This window comes from Pezoporus occidentalis, unplaced genomic scaffold (assembly GCF_034315485.1).
Source record: "Pezoporus occidentalis ecotype Australia unplaced genomic scaffold, CSIRO_AGI_Poc_V1 ctg102, whole genome shotgun sequence".
In the NCBI taxonomy this organism is placed as follows: Eukaryota; Metazoa; Chordata; class Aves; order Psittaciformes; family Psittacidae; genus Pezoporus; species Pezoporus occidentalis.
Genome location: NW_026912801.1, coordinates 269,947 through 284,300, shown reverse-complemented (window position 1 = coordinate 284,300; position 14,354 = coordinate 269,947). Strand labels below are relative to the sequence as shown.

Genomic DNA, 14,354 nt, shown 5'->3' with positions numbered 1-14,354 from the left:
ATTAAATGCACAAGGCAGTGCCTCACCAGGAGTGCATCTGTTTCCGAGGACAGGATGGGGCCTGACTGCAAGGAGCCCGCCACCACGAGGAGCATCACAGCGGGTGGCTCCCTCCGGCCCCCATTTTGAGGGCGCGCGTCCCCTGCAGCACTGCAGCTCCCGGCGTTCCGTGCGGGCCGCGCCCGCATGCAGAGGGCAGCCTACATCTCCCAGCACGCACAGCGCGCTGGGGCGGGCCTCGCCATGGTAGGCCGCTGCCGGGGCATGCCGGGAGTTGTAGTCCCGCTGCTCCATGCCACGGCGATCGGCGGCTCCGGTTGCCCTTTGCCCCCGCGGCTGCGTCCCCCCGCCCCAAGCCCCTCCCTTCCTGCTGCTGCACAAGATGGCGGCTGAGGTGGATTTCGGGGACAGCGAGCTCTTCCAGCAGCTCGACGAAGGAGAAGGGCGGCCGCCACCGCTGCCACCTCGCCCCGGCCTGGAGGAGGAGGAGGAGGAGGAGGAAGAAGAAGAGGAGGAAGAAGAGGAGGAGGAGGATGAACAGGAGGAGGAGGAGGTGGGGGGGAGACCCGACAAAACCCTGGAGGAGCTGTACAAGAGGCTGCGGGACCGCGAGGAGACGGTGCGGCTGCTCCGGGAGGAGAATATCCTGACGGGAGAGGCAGGGCCCGCCTCGGGGAGGGCGCGGCGGGGCCGCTTCTGCCGTCGGTTCCCTTCCGGGCCAGCCTGGGGCATGAGGGGCTCCGGCTTTTCCCTGCTCCCCCGTGAGGCCGGGCGCTGTGCCGATGTCGGGGAAGGCCCGGTCAGTGTGAGCCTGGCCGTCCTGATGGGCGATGAGAACGGAGCTCGGCGGGGAGGGGGCTCCCCGTGTCTCGGTGCGGTGGCTGCTTTATCCTGGTTTCTGCTTCCGTGTGTTAAGAGGGAGTTTTCTTTGAAAACTGCTATCCTTAGAGCGTCCAGGTCCGTACCGGCCTTGCTTCCGCTGGCAGAGGAGGTAGTTGAGTTTTTGGTGCTGGGATGGCCTTTAAAACACTTGATGCTGGATGCTCTGACTTCCTAGGGAAAAGAAACAGTTGTATGTTCACTAAACCCCATATTTAACATAGCTAGAAAGAATTTTAAGCTGTAAATTGTGAGTGGTTCCCTAAAGGGCTTGATACTGCATCAGAATGGAATCTGAAACGGATTTTATTGTTTCCTATTTACTAGTATATGTGTTGACTTTTTGTGTGTGGTGATTGTAGGTATTTTTAAAATACTATAAATCTGACAATTCAAGCATAGTGCATGTAATGAATTAGAGTAATTAGATTGTCACAGTGAGTCCTTTTTTCCCTGGGCTTTGGTTTGGGGCAGTGTTGGTTAGTTTTGGTTGCTTGCCTTGTTTTTATTTGATTGTGTTTCTTCAGCAACAGGTGGATTTGTAAATAATCCTCTGTGCACTGAAGGGGAAGGTCTGAAACCCCGTTTGTTCTGTGGAATTCTTGTTAGATGTTTTGTTGGCTTTGATCCTTCAATTAAGAGGTCTGTGTCTTCTGTGGAAAGTAATGTACCTTAACAGTCAATTAACATCAGGAACTTAAAAGGAAGCTGAATATTCTGACTCGTCCTAGGTATGTGACTTGAAAAGCTTTATATGAACTATATATGTTTGAAATAAGAGTTTGTCTGAGACAGGAGCTGCCTGAGGGAACAATGTCTGCCACATTGTTTAGAAACTGTTGCTCTGTCACTGTCCCTGCTCAGATATTGGGCTTTTAAAGTGTCATCACCATTCTTAAAGTCCTTTAGACTTGAATAGCAAGAACTTTATTTGTTTTGCTGTAGCTTTATTTATTTGTGTGTACCCATCTGTTTATGAAGCATAAGTAGCCTTTAAGGAAACACATTTTTGTAAAGTTCAGCAGTAAGAACAAGAGACCTTATTTGTTCAAAATTGTGTTTATAAGATTTTATAACAGAAGAACGTGACTGTAGTGTGGTGTTCCCTTTTGTTTTCTTGCCACCTCACACCAGGCAACCTGCTTGGCTTGAGAGAGGAAGATTTCTGTTTAAATGAATAGAAACTTGTCAAAAGGACAGAATTTGTATTGGCTAAACCTTCCTCTCTCTGAGGACTACTGACTCTTTGCTGTGATAAAACACATAGGGAATACTCGGAGTAAAAGATAATGCAGTAACCATTGTCTGTGTGTTCTGTTCTAGTGGAATTTATGTGGAGAACTCCAAAGTAGATGGGCCTCTGTTACAGATTTTATTTATGAACAATGTCATTTCTAGGTAAGTACATTGCAGGAAAGCAGGGCTCCATCATGTGTATGGGTTACTTGGGAAGACAAATGCAGTCGTGCCAGATGTGCCTGTCTCTCCTCTCCAGCTACTCCTTTTACCACCTTTATATGCTGAGTATGATACCATTTGGTCTGGAATATCCCATATCCCTTGGGTCAGTCAGGGTCAGCTGTCCTGGCTGTGTCCTGTCCCCCGTCCCCCCCCAACAACTTGTGCACCCCCAGCCTCCTTGCTGCTGGGTTGGGGTGAGGAGCAGAAAAGGCCTTGACTCTGTAAGCGGTAAGGAAAACATCCCTCTGTGTTATCAACACTGTTCCCAGCACAGATCCAAACCACAGCCCATGCCAGCTGCTAAGAAGAAAATTACCTCTACCCCAGACAAAATCAGTGCAATGTTAAATGCTAAAAGAAAACCAGCCAACCAAATAAAAACATTTGGCATATGTTTCAATCTTGTGCACATCTTCATCTCTCTGTACTTCTTCATTACAGGCAGTATCATCAAGAAATTGAAGATTTTATTTTTGGCTTAGTTCAGAGATACGAAGAGCAGAGGAAAAATGAAGAAGAAAAAACACAGCTTGATGTTGAGCCACAGGTACTTAAAATCTCAAATTGTTACTAGGTGCTGCTTCTCTTGCGTCCCTATTGTGGGAATATTAAAATACTACTCTGCTAAACAGGTGATTTCCAGATGTTTTTTCATGATAATTGCTAAGTATCTATCAAATAACTATAAAGCAGAGATTGTATAGCTCTTTGTTCCAAAGATAGAGGACCAGGACAAAGAAAAGATCATTTGTGCCCATGAAAATGCTTCTTTGAAATTGTTCCTGGTGAAATTTGTGTAAAAGCAAAGTAATAAGTTGATTTAAATAATCAAGAGAAGACCATAATGTATGAACTTAATGTACCCTTTTCTGATAGTATTTGGCTCAACTTTATCAGAGCATAGATGAATAACAGAATCTGGAAATTTCTACTTTCTTCTCGGTTTGGAATTTGGAGTTATACTTGACATTCACTTTAAGTAAAAGGTTGAAATGATGCACTTCTCCTTGTCTTTCTCTTAGCTTTTGAGATAAGAATAAGGGCGTTTTTATGCAGTATATTTCTCATCAAAACATTGGAGATGAGCTGTGTCATTCTTTGGACTGTGGAAAGCATTATGATTAATGTAGACATCACCATCCTACCATTTAACTGTTTCCTGAAAGAATAGGAGCTGTATTGCATATTCTGTGCTTTTTGCATACATGAGTAACTTAGAAGCTCTTCTATTTACTGTTATTTTAAATGAACTATTTGCATGTTTACATTTCATGTCAGCCCTCCAGTATTCTTTTGGAAGAGGATGGTAAAGCAGCAAGCTCGAATTCTAAAAAAGTGAAAGAAGCTTTTAGTGTAAGTTCTTGACTATGTGCTCTTCAATGGTAGGTCTGACTCTTCATTCTACGTATTCAATATACGCTGTCATTAAAATAAGCTCTTGTTAAATCTCATTGATCAATGTAGTAGCAGTTAAGTTCATGTTTTGGCTGCATCATTGGAAAAAATACGTATTTCTACAGGTGTGGGCATGTGTTATTTGTAAATTCTTACAGAGTGGGGGAAAAAAAAAGCCTGGAAGTATTTCAAGCAGTCTAAATTTATAGAATTGCTGCCAATCTGCCCTAAATACTGACACATTTCTGACAATTTTCTGACTTTTTTTCTACAGGTTGTAGGAAGTGTTCTGTATTTTGCCAATTTTTGTCTCGATAAACTGGGACAGCCTATATTAAATGAGAATCCACAGCTGACAGAAGGATGGGAAATACCTAAGTATCCTGTTTGTTAAAGGGGTTTTCCGTTTCTCAAGTCCAGGGAATGCCAATGGGTAAATTGAACTCAAATCCTGTTCAATAGATTGTACAGTTTTGTCAAACTGTATCAATCGTTGGAAATGAAAAGTTTTAATGAGTCATTAATGGCTTTTTTTTTAATCAAACCATTCCAATATTGATATGATTGGCTCATTGATTTTTCAGTGGGCTTATGCTTGGGAAGAGTGAATGCCTTGTCACCATAAATACATCTTGTGACTTTAGGAATTTCCCGGGCCAATCTGTAATCAGGTTTGGAATGACAGCTCATTCCAAGTATGAATAAGCTGTTCTTCCTCTATAAAGTCTGCTATCCAGTAGCAGTTCCTTATTGAAATCTAAAGATACCAGCAAGTTTTCAGCCACATTCTCTCCCTAGATGGACAAGAAATACAAGTAAAACCAAAAAGGTTTGTATTATTCTTAAATATAAAGTTTTGAGCTGAAAAGTTCAGATGTACGCTGTGATTATTCCCCACTATACTAAACCCTTGAACATACTTAAACAATGACTTTAAATGGAGTAAACCAGTGCTGAGCTTTGCAGTCCGTGGGTGTTTCTTGGTTATTGAATTTAGGAAGGGCCTAAAATAAATTTGTAAAAACATTCTGAAATTTATACCCCGTTCTTGGGTTGTTTGTCTTTTTAATGACTGCTTTGTCATCCTTGTACTGGTGTACTATCATCATGCTTACTGGTTTGTAGAACAACTCCTGTCTGATTTACTTAATAGATTTTTAAGACTGGTCTTAGACTTGATTGTAGAGCTTTTATGGGAGGTAAGAAGTGAATAGAGTTTCCAGCTGGCAGCTTGTGTGGTCTCCATAGTGTTTGAAGTCACTGATTTCAGATGCAGTGAAGACCAGGCAAGATTTCAGTGGGAATGGCAACAATAAAGGGGCATGCTGAGGTTGATTAGAAATACAGCCATCTGAATAGAAAGCACATTGAAGGGTTGTGCTCATGATCTACAATGGTGGTAAAATACTTGGATCACCAGAGAAGCCTTCTGTTTGAATACTATGTAAAGATGAAGCAGAAGATGCACATAATTTTACCTTATTAGAGGCTTCAAGAGGTTGTAGTGTGTGGGGGGGGTGTGTTTACCCTGGACACATTGTTGTGTCACCTTTTTGTCTCCACTTCTGGTCCCATCCTATGTCTATAAAACTGAATGTTCAGAGAAGAAATACTTCATTAAAATCTTGTGATTTGGATTTCCCCCCCTATAATATTGAAAATGTTTGCTGCCATTGTATTAATTTACAAGGAAAATCAAGGTTGAAACCAGCTGCAGTTCCATTCCAGGTTTTCAGTGCACAGTTTCACCATATGCATAACATATTCAAACTGTGGATCAGGGCTTGACAAAGAAGCAGTCACGCTCTCCTACTTGTTTCTACTGGTAACCGATTCTCAGTATTGTAAAAAGGATCAGACCTCTGATGAATCAAGCCTAAAAAGAGAAAGAGGTATTAATGTACTTCAGGAGTATTAAATTGAGGGGTTACTTGTCTGTGCTCTAGAGTTAGAAGTATTGTTTTAACATCTTTCCTTCCCCATAAGCTTTAGTATATAGGGTTTGTTTTTATTTATTGGCGCTATCTAAGCAAATGTTTATATACTTAATCAGAAGTAGAAACTCTTCAGTGAATACTCTTTCTGCAGCATGATGTAAGGAGAAGCTTTTCCAACTTTAGGACACTAAACTGTTGGATCAGGTTGTCCAGAGAGGTTGTGCAGTCTCCACCCTTAGAGATTTTCAGGGCCCAGCTGGATAAGGCCCTGGACAGCCTGGTCTGATCTCATAGCTGACCCAGCCTGGATTAAGGCACTGGTTTAGAGATTCCTTGAGATCCAGCCTGAATTATTCTACTTACTGTTCTATTCCCTCTTAAAGCTGTAGATATCTATTATAAGGGATATAAAAGCTCCAGTTTTGCCTGGAAGTACTACTTTTCTGCTGTAATTTTAGTTCTCTTTTTTTCTTCCTCTCCACTCTCTGTTATGTATTCTTCCCCCCCCACCCCCGTGCTGTGCCTGTGCTTTTTTCTCATTTCTTGTGTTCTCCTTAGGACTGTGAAAGAAACAATATTCTGTTACTCTCTTTTGAAGATTAATAAGTCAGTTTAAGAGAAGCAGAAGACAGCACCTGAAATCAGCAAGCAATGCTTATTTCTTTTTCTTTCTTTCTAAGTCTAAAACTAGTAAGATTTAAAATAATTAAATGCTTTTACCATTGCAAAATTGTAAATGGCTGAATTTCTTCTGTGTTTTTTTAAGCAGGCCAAAACCTACTTGTTTCAATTGTGGTTCAGAAGACCATCAAATGAAAGACTGTCCAAAGGTAACGTCTACACCAGTACTTGAAAGGCTGCTGCTCCTCAAGAAATGTTCTGGTGTAACCGCGCTGTTTTGGGGTCAGGATGTGCAAGTAGTTATTTATCTCTGGTGATTAGATCCTGATGGTCATAGTTATAAATTCTACCATGCTAAATCAGAGTGAATTAATTTTACAGTGTAATTGTTTGAATATTCTCTTTAATTTACAGAGGGACATTTTTCAGTCTGAACAGTTTTTCCTCCCACTTTAGAGCTCCACTAGATCCAATGCCAATAGTCTTGGGGTTTTGCTGTGGACTTTTTATTACAACTATAGATGTATCACATGGCCATGTAATAAATGATTAAGTATGCTGAGGGCAAGGAGTACCAGTTTTATGTTGGGTGAAGGAGTGCATAGACTGTAAATTGTCTGTATCTAAACTTCCCAATTGTATTATCTTTAAGCCACGAAATCCAGCTCGTATAAGTGAGAAGAGAAAGGAATACATGGAAGCTTGTGGTGAATCGAGCAGTCAGATTTTTCAGCAGCGTTATCATGAAGAAGAAGTAGAAGAGAGGTTTGGAAAATTTAAACCAGGAGTAATTAGGTATCTCTTTTCCTTCCATTCGCTGTTGCACTGCTTTTCTGGAATAGCTTTTCTGCCTTTGGAGTGCCAGATGTTACTTTCCAGATGTCTTTTAAATCCATCCGCTACTCTTAACTATGGGTTTATTATGTTTGAACTTGTTTGCTAAATAAAATGGTTTAGTAAGTTGCAGAGATGTTTTTCAAATGAAAACTCATTGCTAGCATAAGAGTCCTGCCCCTTCCACAGCCCATTCCCTAATGCAGGGAGATAAATGTTACTTTCTGGCTACTCAAATTGCAAATATATTCCTAATGAACTAAAAATGCATGCCAAATTCTGAAAGTGTTGTGCTTTGGATGTCCCTTCCTCTCTTTTTCTCTCTATTCAGTATGTTTAAAAAATCATAGCATGGCTGTAGCAGTCTTCAAAGAGATCACCAGTAAATTAAGTTGCATTAAATTCCTTCCTGTTGTGATAGCTACAGTTAAGGCCATGAATCAGAAGTATCAAGTCCAGTAAGTTGTTCTCAGTGTAGAATTTAATTCTCATGAAATATTCAAGCATGAGAAATTAAAGTGTTAAAAGTTATCAAGATGGTTTTGACCTAAAATTGTTATATCTGGGATTGACAGGCAACATGGTTTGAGCTAAAACTAAGTTATTTTAACTTGACAATTTAAATTTCAACAAAATGCTCATAAATTCCTTTTGTCAAAACTTGTAATGGGTTGTACTGGAGGACATTTTTTCTCTTTGTTTTCTTGATTTAGTGGGGAGCTTCAAGATGCACTTGGGGTCACAGATAAGAGTCTGCCTCCATTTATATATCGCATGCGGCAGCTGGGTTACCCTCCAGGCTGGCTCAAGGAAGCTGAAATGGAGCACTCGGGGCTTGTGCTTTATGATGGAAAAAGTAAGGAATGTGCTGTTTGAATGCAGTTTTCAGTGTGCTGTTTACTGGCTGAACCCTAGTCAGGAGACAAAATACCTAGTATGGAAAGCATGAAAGCAGGAGAAAGTTGTAAATCAAGTTTCCTTTTCTAAAATCATGTAAAGATACTCCCCTTTCTTCTAGCTAAGATGTGATAATGAAACAAATCCTGTAATGATTGCATTGCATAGATGAAAACTCGCAATGTGATTTCACTCTGATCAACCCTTGCTGTTAGAACATGGAGTTCCTGTGAAACTGCAAGACTTGCACAGAGCCTCTTGTCAGATTTCCTATTTTTAATAAGTTTCTCATGTTTTATGAAAGAAACCATAATACTTTCTAAAGTTCAATGATTTATTCTTACAAAGTAAGACCACCAGCAAGCAAAGAATTCATCCCTTGAAATCCAGTTTATCAAGTAATCTACCAGCTTTTTACTAATGACCAATACTTATGCTGCATCTCAGAGAACAGCCAAATTCTGAGGCCAGTAATGGGTATAGAGTAGTATTGTTATGAATACCCAGTTAAGTTTGGGAAGCTTCATGGGTGTATCTGATCAATTTGGTCACTGTTAGTGCCTTTGTGGATCACAAGGCCTCTATTAATACTTACATTCCAAACCCCAAATCCCTGTTATTAAATCCTGTGGAGTTTTTTCAGTAACATTCTTAATTATCATCAGTAATAACTATATTTCATTATAGGTGATAGCGGAGCAGACGAAAGATCTCGCCAACCAAAACGCACCATTTACGATGTCTCAAAGTTGATAAACTATCCAGGCTTTAATATATCCACTCCAAGTGGGATCCCAGATGTAAGTAGCTGTCCTCTGCCTTCTAAACATGTTGAGTAGCAGTAATTGCTTTTAGCCAAGTTTAAGGAAGAATCTCCTGTGACAGCTGCTGTTGAACTTTACTTTCAAAAGCATTTTAACCTGCTGTTAGTAGTGAACTTCATCACTGATATCAATGCCTGTGCATTAAAAAGCAGCATTTGTACATTTTCTTTTCAGCTTTACATTTGTCCATTTAGTGGCCTCCAAATGGGATTTTTTTTCATTCAGTTTGCTCAGTCTCCAGTTTTTTTTTCATTCAGAATTAACAGGCTTTCAAAGTAAGCTTTTTTCATCTCAACAGTTATTTCAAGGAGAAGTCTGTAGTTGTTTTATAAATGTTGGAGAGTCGTTGCTAGGAAATGCTCAGCCATTTTGTAAAGATGAATTGAATTTCTTTTAGTGATTATTTCTACCCAGTCATAGTGCACTGCATCAGTTGTTTGTGCTCACAGGTGAAATACTTTGGTTCGCCAGAAGTTCCTATTAAAGATCTACTTACTCTGATAAGTGAGGCTTTTGATGAGAACTTGAATTCATCTCGTCTGATTAATCTCTCAGCATTTCTGTTGTGTTACTAACCACCCATATGTACCATTATTCCTTTTCCCCCCATAGGAATGGCAGTTGTTTGGTTCCATCCCCATGCAGCCATCTCAACAAAAGGAGGTTTTTGCTCACTACCTTTCCAGTTTCCGTGAGGTGAATATATCTCATTGTTATTTGCAAAAATAAAAAGGTTGCCTTGTAGTTTGTGTAGTCAGTGATGATCTTGTGTTTGTATCTTCTTGCTTGTGCACAAGGGGATGGGCTTTCTTATTGACGCTGTCAGGTGTGAAATGCTTACTTGTTGTAACAAGAAGGAGCTTCATGTTTAGAACAAATGCTGTGATTTCAGTTAATATAAGCAGATCCCAGTTGTGCAGTATTTTATATACAGTGGTGAAAAAAGGTTGCTATAAACTTAAAACCAGTCTTAGTTACAGAATTCCCTAGTAAATGAAAAGCTACTTGCCACAGTCATGGTTTAGAGTAATCTTATTACAGTGATGCAAGAGAACACATGGTAGTCCTGACCCTTATCGTTCTCGGGTCTTCTTTACTGTGTCTCTAGCCTACTGTTACCAATTGCAGAATGCTTCCACTTACAGAAGGGACATGTATGCTCTGCTCTCAGTCTTAAAGTATAATGCTATATGGAATTACATAGTAAATTCTAAGCCTGCCAGAAAGGGATGTGCTATACTTGAGTTGTGATGGTCTCATGAGATCTAGGTGTCCAGAGGGAAACTTGGGTGTAATCCTACGTTAGGAATGCAAACAGTATTTTCTTTTGCCTCTTAAACCTGCACAAGTTTACAGTTCTGTTCAGTTGCATTAAATCTCTCAACCTTCAAAGTTTACACACTAGGTCAACCAAGTAATTCTAAAGTTACGAAATTGCTAAAAATATGTTCTTATAGCTGGAAATGTTACGTTACACAATGTAATACTAATTTCTTTTTGTTTCCTGGATAATTTCAGCCAAGTCCAAAATCTAATAATAAAAGGCCTGCATCTCAGTCACGATCTCATCACTCAAAACAACCAAAAGATGACAGTTTGGAGGCACCAGTAACTGACATGGAAATAGATTCTGGTAGTTATTCTGTGATTTTTATTTCTATTTTTTTTTCTAGTTTCAATTTTTATTTTCAAAATAACTTGCTCTGAATTGAAATGTCAACGCTCATAAAGAGAAACCAATGTGCTATGGGGGTGATTAATGTAACTGCTAACATATGCTCACAGGGTCTTTCTGTAGTTGTATTAAGGCCTCTCTGCAATGTGTTCTCTGTTGCTGCAATTGTTGTATCTTCTAATACCAAGCAGGAGATCTCAAGGGTGTGCTCAGAGCAATTGGAACGTTAGGTTACAAATTCCCATCTCTTTACTTTAGGTGTGTATCCTAAAGTTAGGAAGACCTCCGGATCTTTAAATATTTGGATGAAATAATGTAGGATGCTACAGGCTCACAACTTCTTAAAAATGAGTCAGACTCACAGGCGGACTTAGTGTTGTTTAAATGTTAAAATAGCTGGAGAAAGTTTTGCCTTTCCTTTTGGATTTCTTATGAGGAAATCTTTCAGTTGTCTCAGTGTGAAATAAGTTTGTTCTCAAGACATTCAAGAATATATTTATTTATTTATTTATTGAATAGCTAGCAGAGTTAAAATCCCCAAAATTGTAGTTTCAGTAGACATTAAGACCTTAAAAAAGTTTGTTCTATCTCAGCTGAAAACCAGGGAGGAGAAGACCTAAGTCTGCTACTTAATCAGGACATTGGCACTGTGAATCTTGTCCTCATCCTATTTCAGATTTTAACAGTTGTCTTTTTTAATCTGTTTCTAGATCTGGAAGCATCAAAAAGATCTCAAACCCCAAACAGTTCTCACTTCCAACCTCCGCTGCCCCCGGGGCATCCATCGATGCCAACTCCTCCTCCTTTACCACAAGGAACACCTCCACAAAATCTTTCACCACCTCAACCTTCAACCTCCACCCACCATCCTCCTCCTAGGACTGCTTCACCATCAAAACCTTCCAGTGACACTTCTGAGCTACAAATAGTGGACTCGGTCATGGATGAGGATTCTCTGACCTTAGAAGAGCTAGAGGAACAGCAGCGCTTAATCTGGGCAGCACTTGAGCAGGCAGAAAGTACTAACAGTGACTCTGATATTCCTGTTGATACACCTTTAGCTGGAAATTCTGTTACATCATCACCATCTAGGAACGAAGCAGGTCTTGTTGCAGAAGTAAGGTCATCTGAGGAGGTGGTTTCAGTGGAAACAAGGCTTTCTGATATCAGTGAACAGCTACCAGAAAACGAATGTTCTATGGCTAGTCCTAATCCAGGAGATAGTTCACTTCACTCCAAGGAGGATCCTGCTAATTCTGAGCCAGATTCTGAAGGCTTGCTGAATAACACCAGGCCTGTTCCCAGCCCTGAGGTTAAAGAGGGAGAAAATACAAGTGATAATAAAGTGGTCAAAAGCACTGCAAAAACTTGCAGTTTTGTTCCTGATATGAGCAAGTTTGCTGCAGGCATAGCACCGTTTGAATTTGAAAACTTGGCAGAATCCACAGGTGTTTATCTACGAATAAGAAACCTGTTAAAAAATTCCCCAAGAAACCAGCAAAAGAGAAAGACTTCACCTTAACGGGTCTTCATTTGTTTTGTTGTTTCCAAATCCCTGCTTCTGTCTCTTTCCCCCTCCAGGTATACAAACTCTGAAAACTTCCCTTATCCTTTTGTGGCAAGGAGAAAATCTTGACAAATACAAGTCTGCCCCATTCTTCATTGGAACTGGAATCAGTGTAGGGCTTCCCTATTGCCCTGGACCACCAATGCAGCCAGAAAATACAGAAGAATGTCCCCAGATTGCGTCTTTCCACTGAGGAATAACAGGACTGTTGATTTGTTAACAGTGATTTACTTGCCAAAACATGAAACTCAAAAACAAAAATAGGTATTTGTGATTTGCTGTTCATTATTTTGGCTAAGGTTTATATTGTCCTTGAGTTTCAAGTGGATTGGTGGGTTTTATATCTGTCCTTTATACAAGAATCTCTGCTTTATACATTTTGCTAAGTATCCTGTAGATAAGTTTAATATATTCTGAATGTTTTTAAGAAAGGTCTAACATGAAGATTTCCCCCATCAGAAAGCCTGGCAATTGGATGAAAATAATCAGAAATGACCAGCATCAGCTTCACCAGTCCAAGTATTTTTATAAATTATTTATGTGGGTCGGTTTTAATTGCCACTGTATCTTTTGTACCATTGTCCTTTCTGTAAGCTTGCTGTACATACGTGTTTGTGGTTGTGTACAGAGGTTTAATAAATGAGCTTTTGTATAAGGAGGTTTTCTAATTGGAGTATTAAACCATCAAACTGCTGAGGTTTTTAAAAATAGATAATTAGACAAACTGATGAAAAGGAGGATGTATAAAGTTCAGTATTTTAGGAAAGTCACAACTGTTGGCTTCAGGTTTTCATAATCAAGAAGCTGGTAACACTTTAGCTAGAACCTGGCCATACCATTCATAATCTGAAGAACTGCCCAATTCTGAGAGCTTCCAAGTGTTAGAATTCTTCTGATTTCTTGTTCCAACACTTTTCCTTTCTCTTAGTTGTCTTCAGAGGGACCTGTAGGTGAAAGGACTGTACGTTACTTGCATTGCCAACAGAGGGAGTACTGGCTTGGCTTAAGACTATCCGTTGGAGCTGGTTAAAGCATGTGTACTTGGATAAAGCAGGAAAAAAAGTCTTCGTAGCCAAGTGAGGTGAAAATACTTCAGTTTGCTATGCAGATATAGAAGGAAAGACTTCTGCAGGGATGATGTTCAGAGGTTGTTTTGGTAAGATAACTTCAGAGCCTGAACTTTTTTAAAATGCTCAGCTTTGCAGATAATATGTATTTCCTAAAGATCCTTATATAAGTACACTCTGCATTTGAATGCTTACGAGAACTCCAGCCTTTTTTAGTTAAAGCCTTTATATTTACTTCATTTTTTCCCCTCCAAACTTTACAGGAAGGGAAAACCATAGTCTATATATGAACAGCTTGTCTTCCAAGACGCTGAAAAACCTTTTTGCAGCATCTACCAGTTCAGTTGATGTGGCTGCATTTGGAAAGCAAAGTGGTCGAGGTAAATATTCATCTTATGTGCTAAAATGAAAGGCTTTTTAAAATATGTATATGTATTTTATAGGAGAAATAGTTTTACTTTCTCTGATAGAGATGGATAACAAAATAGTTATGTTTCTTCCAGCTTCTATGCACTTCACAAAGAAATTCCTATCGGGAAACATATCGAGATCTTCTTCATGTTTCTTCCTCCTTCCATTGAGTTAAAAGCTAGTAATGACACTTTACACAAGCCATTATGTGCTGTGTGCTGCATCATTCACATGTGAATGATAATGTGATGCAGGGCATGAGGTAATGATTCCAAGTGTCCACACCTTTTGGGTGTGTTTAGGTGCTCATATTTTAAACGTGCAGTTCTCTCTCCACTCCTTAGAAGATCTTTTTTAATAGCTCTTGTGAAATGCTTCTTTAGTAGGACATGCAGCCTAAACTTCTGCCTTGCTTACAGAAGTCACAAGATTAAAGTCATCTTTATATGCTTAGTACCCTTTAGTGCTCTGTGTGTTCACAATACACTAATAATAAATCAGCCTTCCACCTAACTGGTCAGGATAGATAAGCCTTCAATGTTTGTACAAATTCAGATTACCATTAAAGTAGCTGTTAATTTTATTGCTTCCAAGATTTATACAGAAGGTATTAGAGGAAGGGTAAAGTGGAATCATTTCAGCAACACAGGTTTTTAATGTAATGGTAAATTCTAGTTTAAATATGTTAAATCTTTAATTGTATAAGGCTTTGAATTTTAAATTGTTCAGCACTTCTTATCACTTTGGCCACTTCTGGATTTGCTGCACACAAATTACTAGGGGATA

At 39.7% G+C, this 14,354-nt stretch overlaps 1 protein-coding gene across 2 annotated transcripts; it reads left to right on the top strand.

Annotated features, from left to right (window-relative positions):
- Positions 1-264: 264 nt before the first annotated feature.
- On the top strand, positions 265-12,745 carry ZCCHC8 (zinc finger CCHC-type containing 8). 2 transcript variants are annotated; one of them, XM_062614157.1, is made up of 14 exons: positions 265-643; positions 1,570-1,610; positions 2,203-2,277; positions 2,782-2,887; positions 3,619-3,693; positions 4,010-4,113; positions 4,499-4,564; positions 6,439-6,502; positions 6,946-7,088; positions 7,841-7,983; positions 8,712-8,824; positions 9,461-9,544; positions 10,367-10,481; positions 11,234-12,745. In XM_062614157.1, the coding sequence occupies exons 1-14, from the start codon at positions 293-295 to the stop codon at positions 12,043-12,045; spliced, it is 2,292 nt and encodes a 763-aa protein (XP_062470141.1). In that variant the 5' UTR covers positions 265-292; the 3' UTR covers positions 12,046-12,745. The 2 variants fall into 2 exon arrangements, with proteins under 2 accessions (XP_062470141.1, XP_062470149.1); XM_062614165.1 differs by having other exon boundaries at positions 266-643; positions 6,442-6,502.
- The last annotated feature ends 1,609 nt before the right edge of the window (positions 12,746-14,354 follow it).

Excerpts from the sequence above, each read along its gene's own strand:
- ZCCHC8 (XM_062614157.1), top strand. The coding sequence starts at position 293 with ATGCCACGGCGATCGGCGGCTCCGGTTGCCCTTTGCCCCCGCGGCTGC. Across the intron at positions 9,545-10,366 it reads ACCTTTCCAGTTTCCGTGAG|CCAAGTCCAAAATCTAATAA; the intron begins GTGAATATATCT and ends GGATAATTTCAG. Across the intron at positions 10,482-11,233 it reads TGACATGGAAATAGATTCTG|ATCTGGAAGCATCAAAAAGA; the intron begins GTAGTTATTCTG and ends ATCTGTTTCTAG.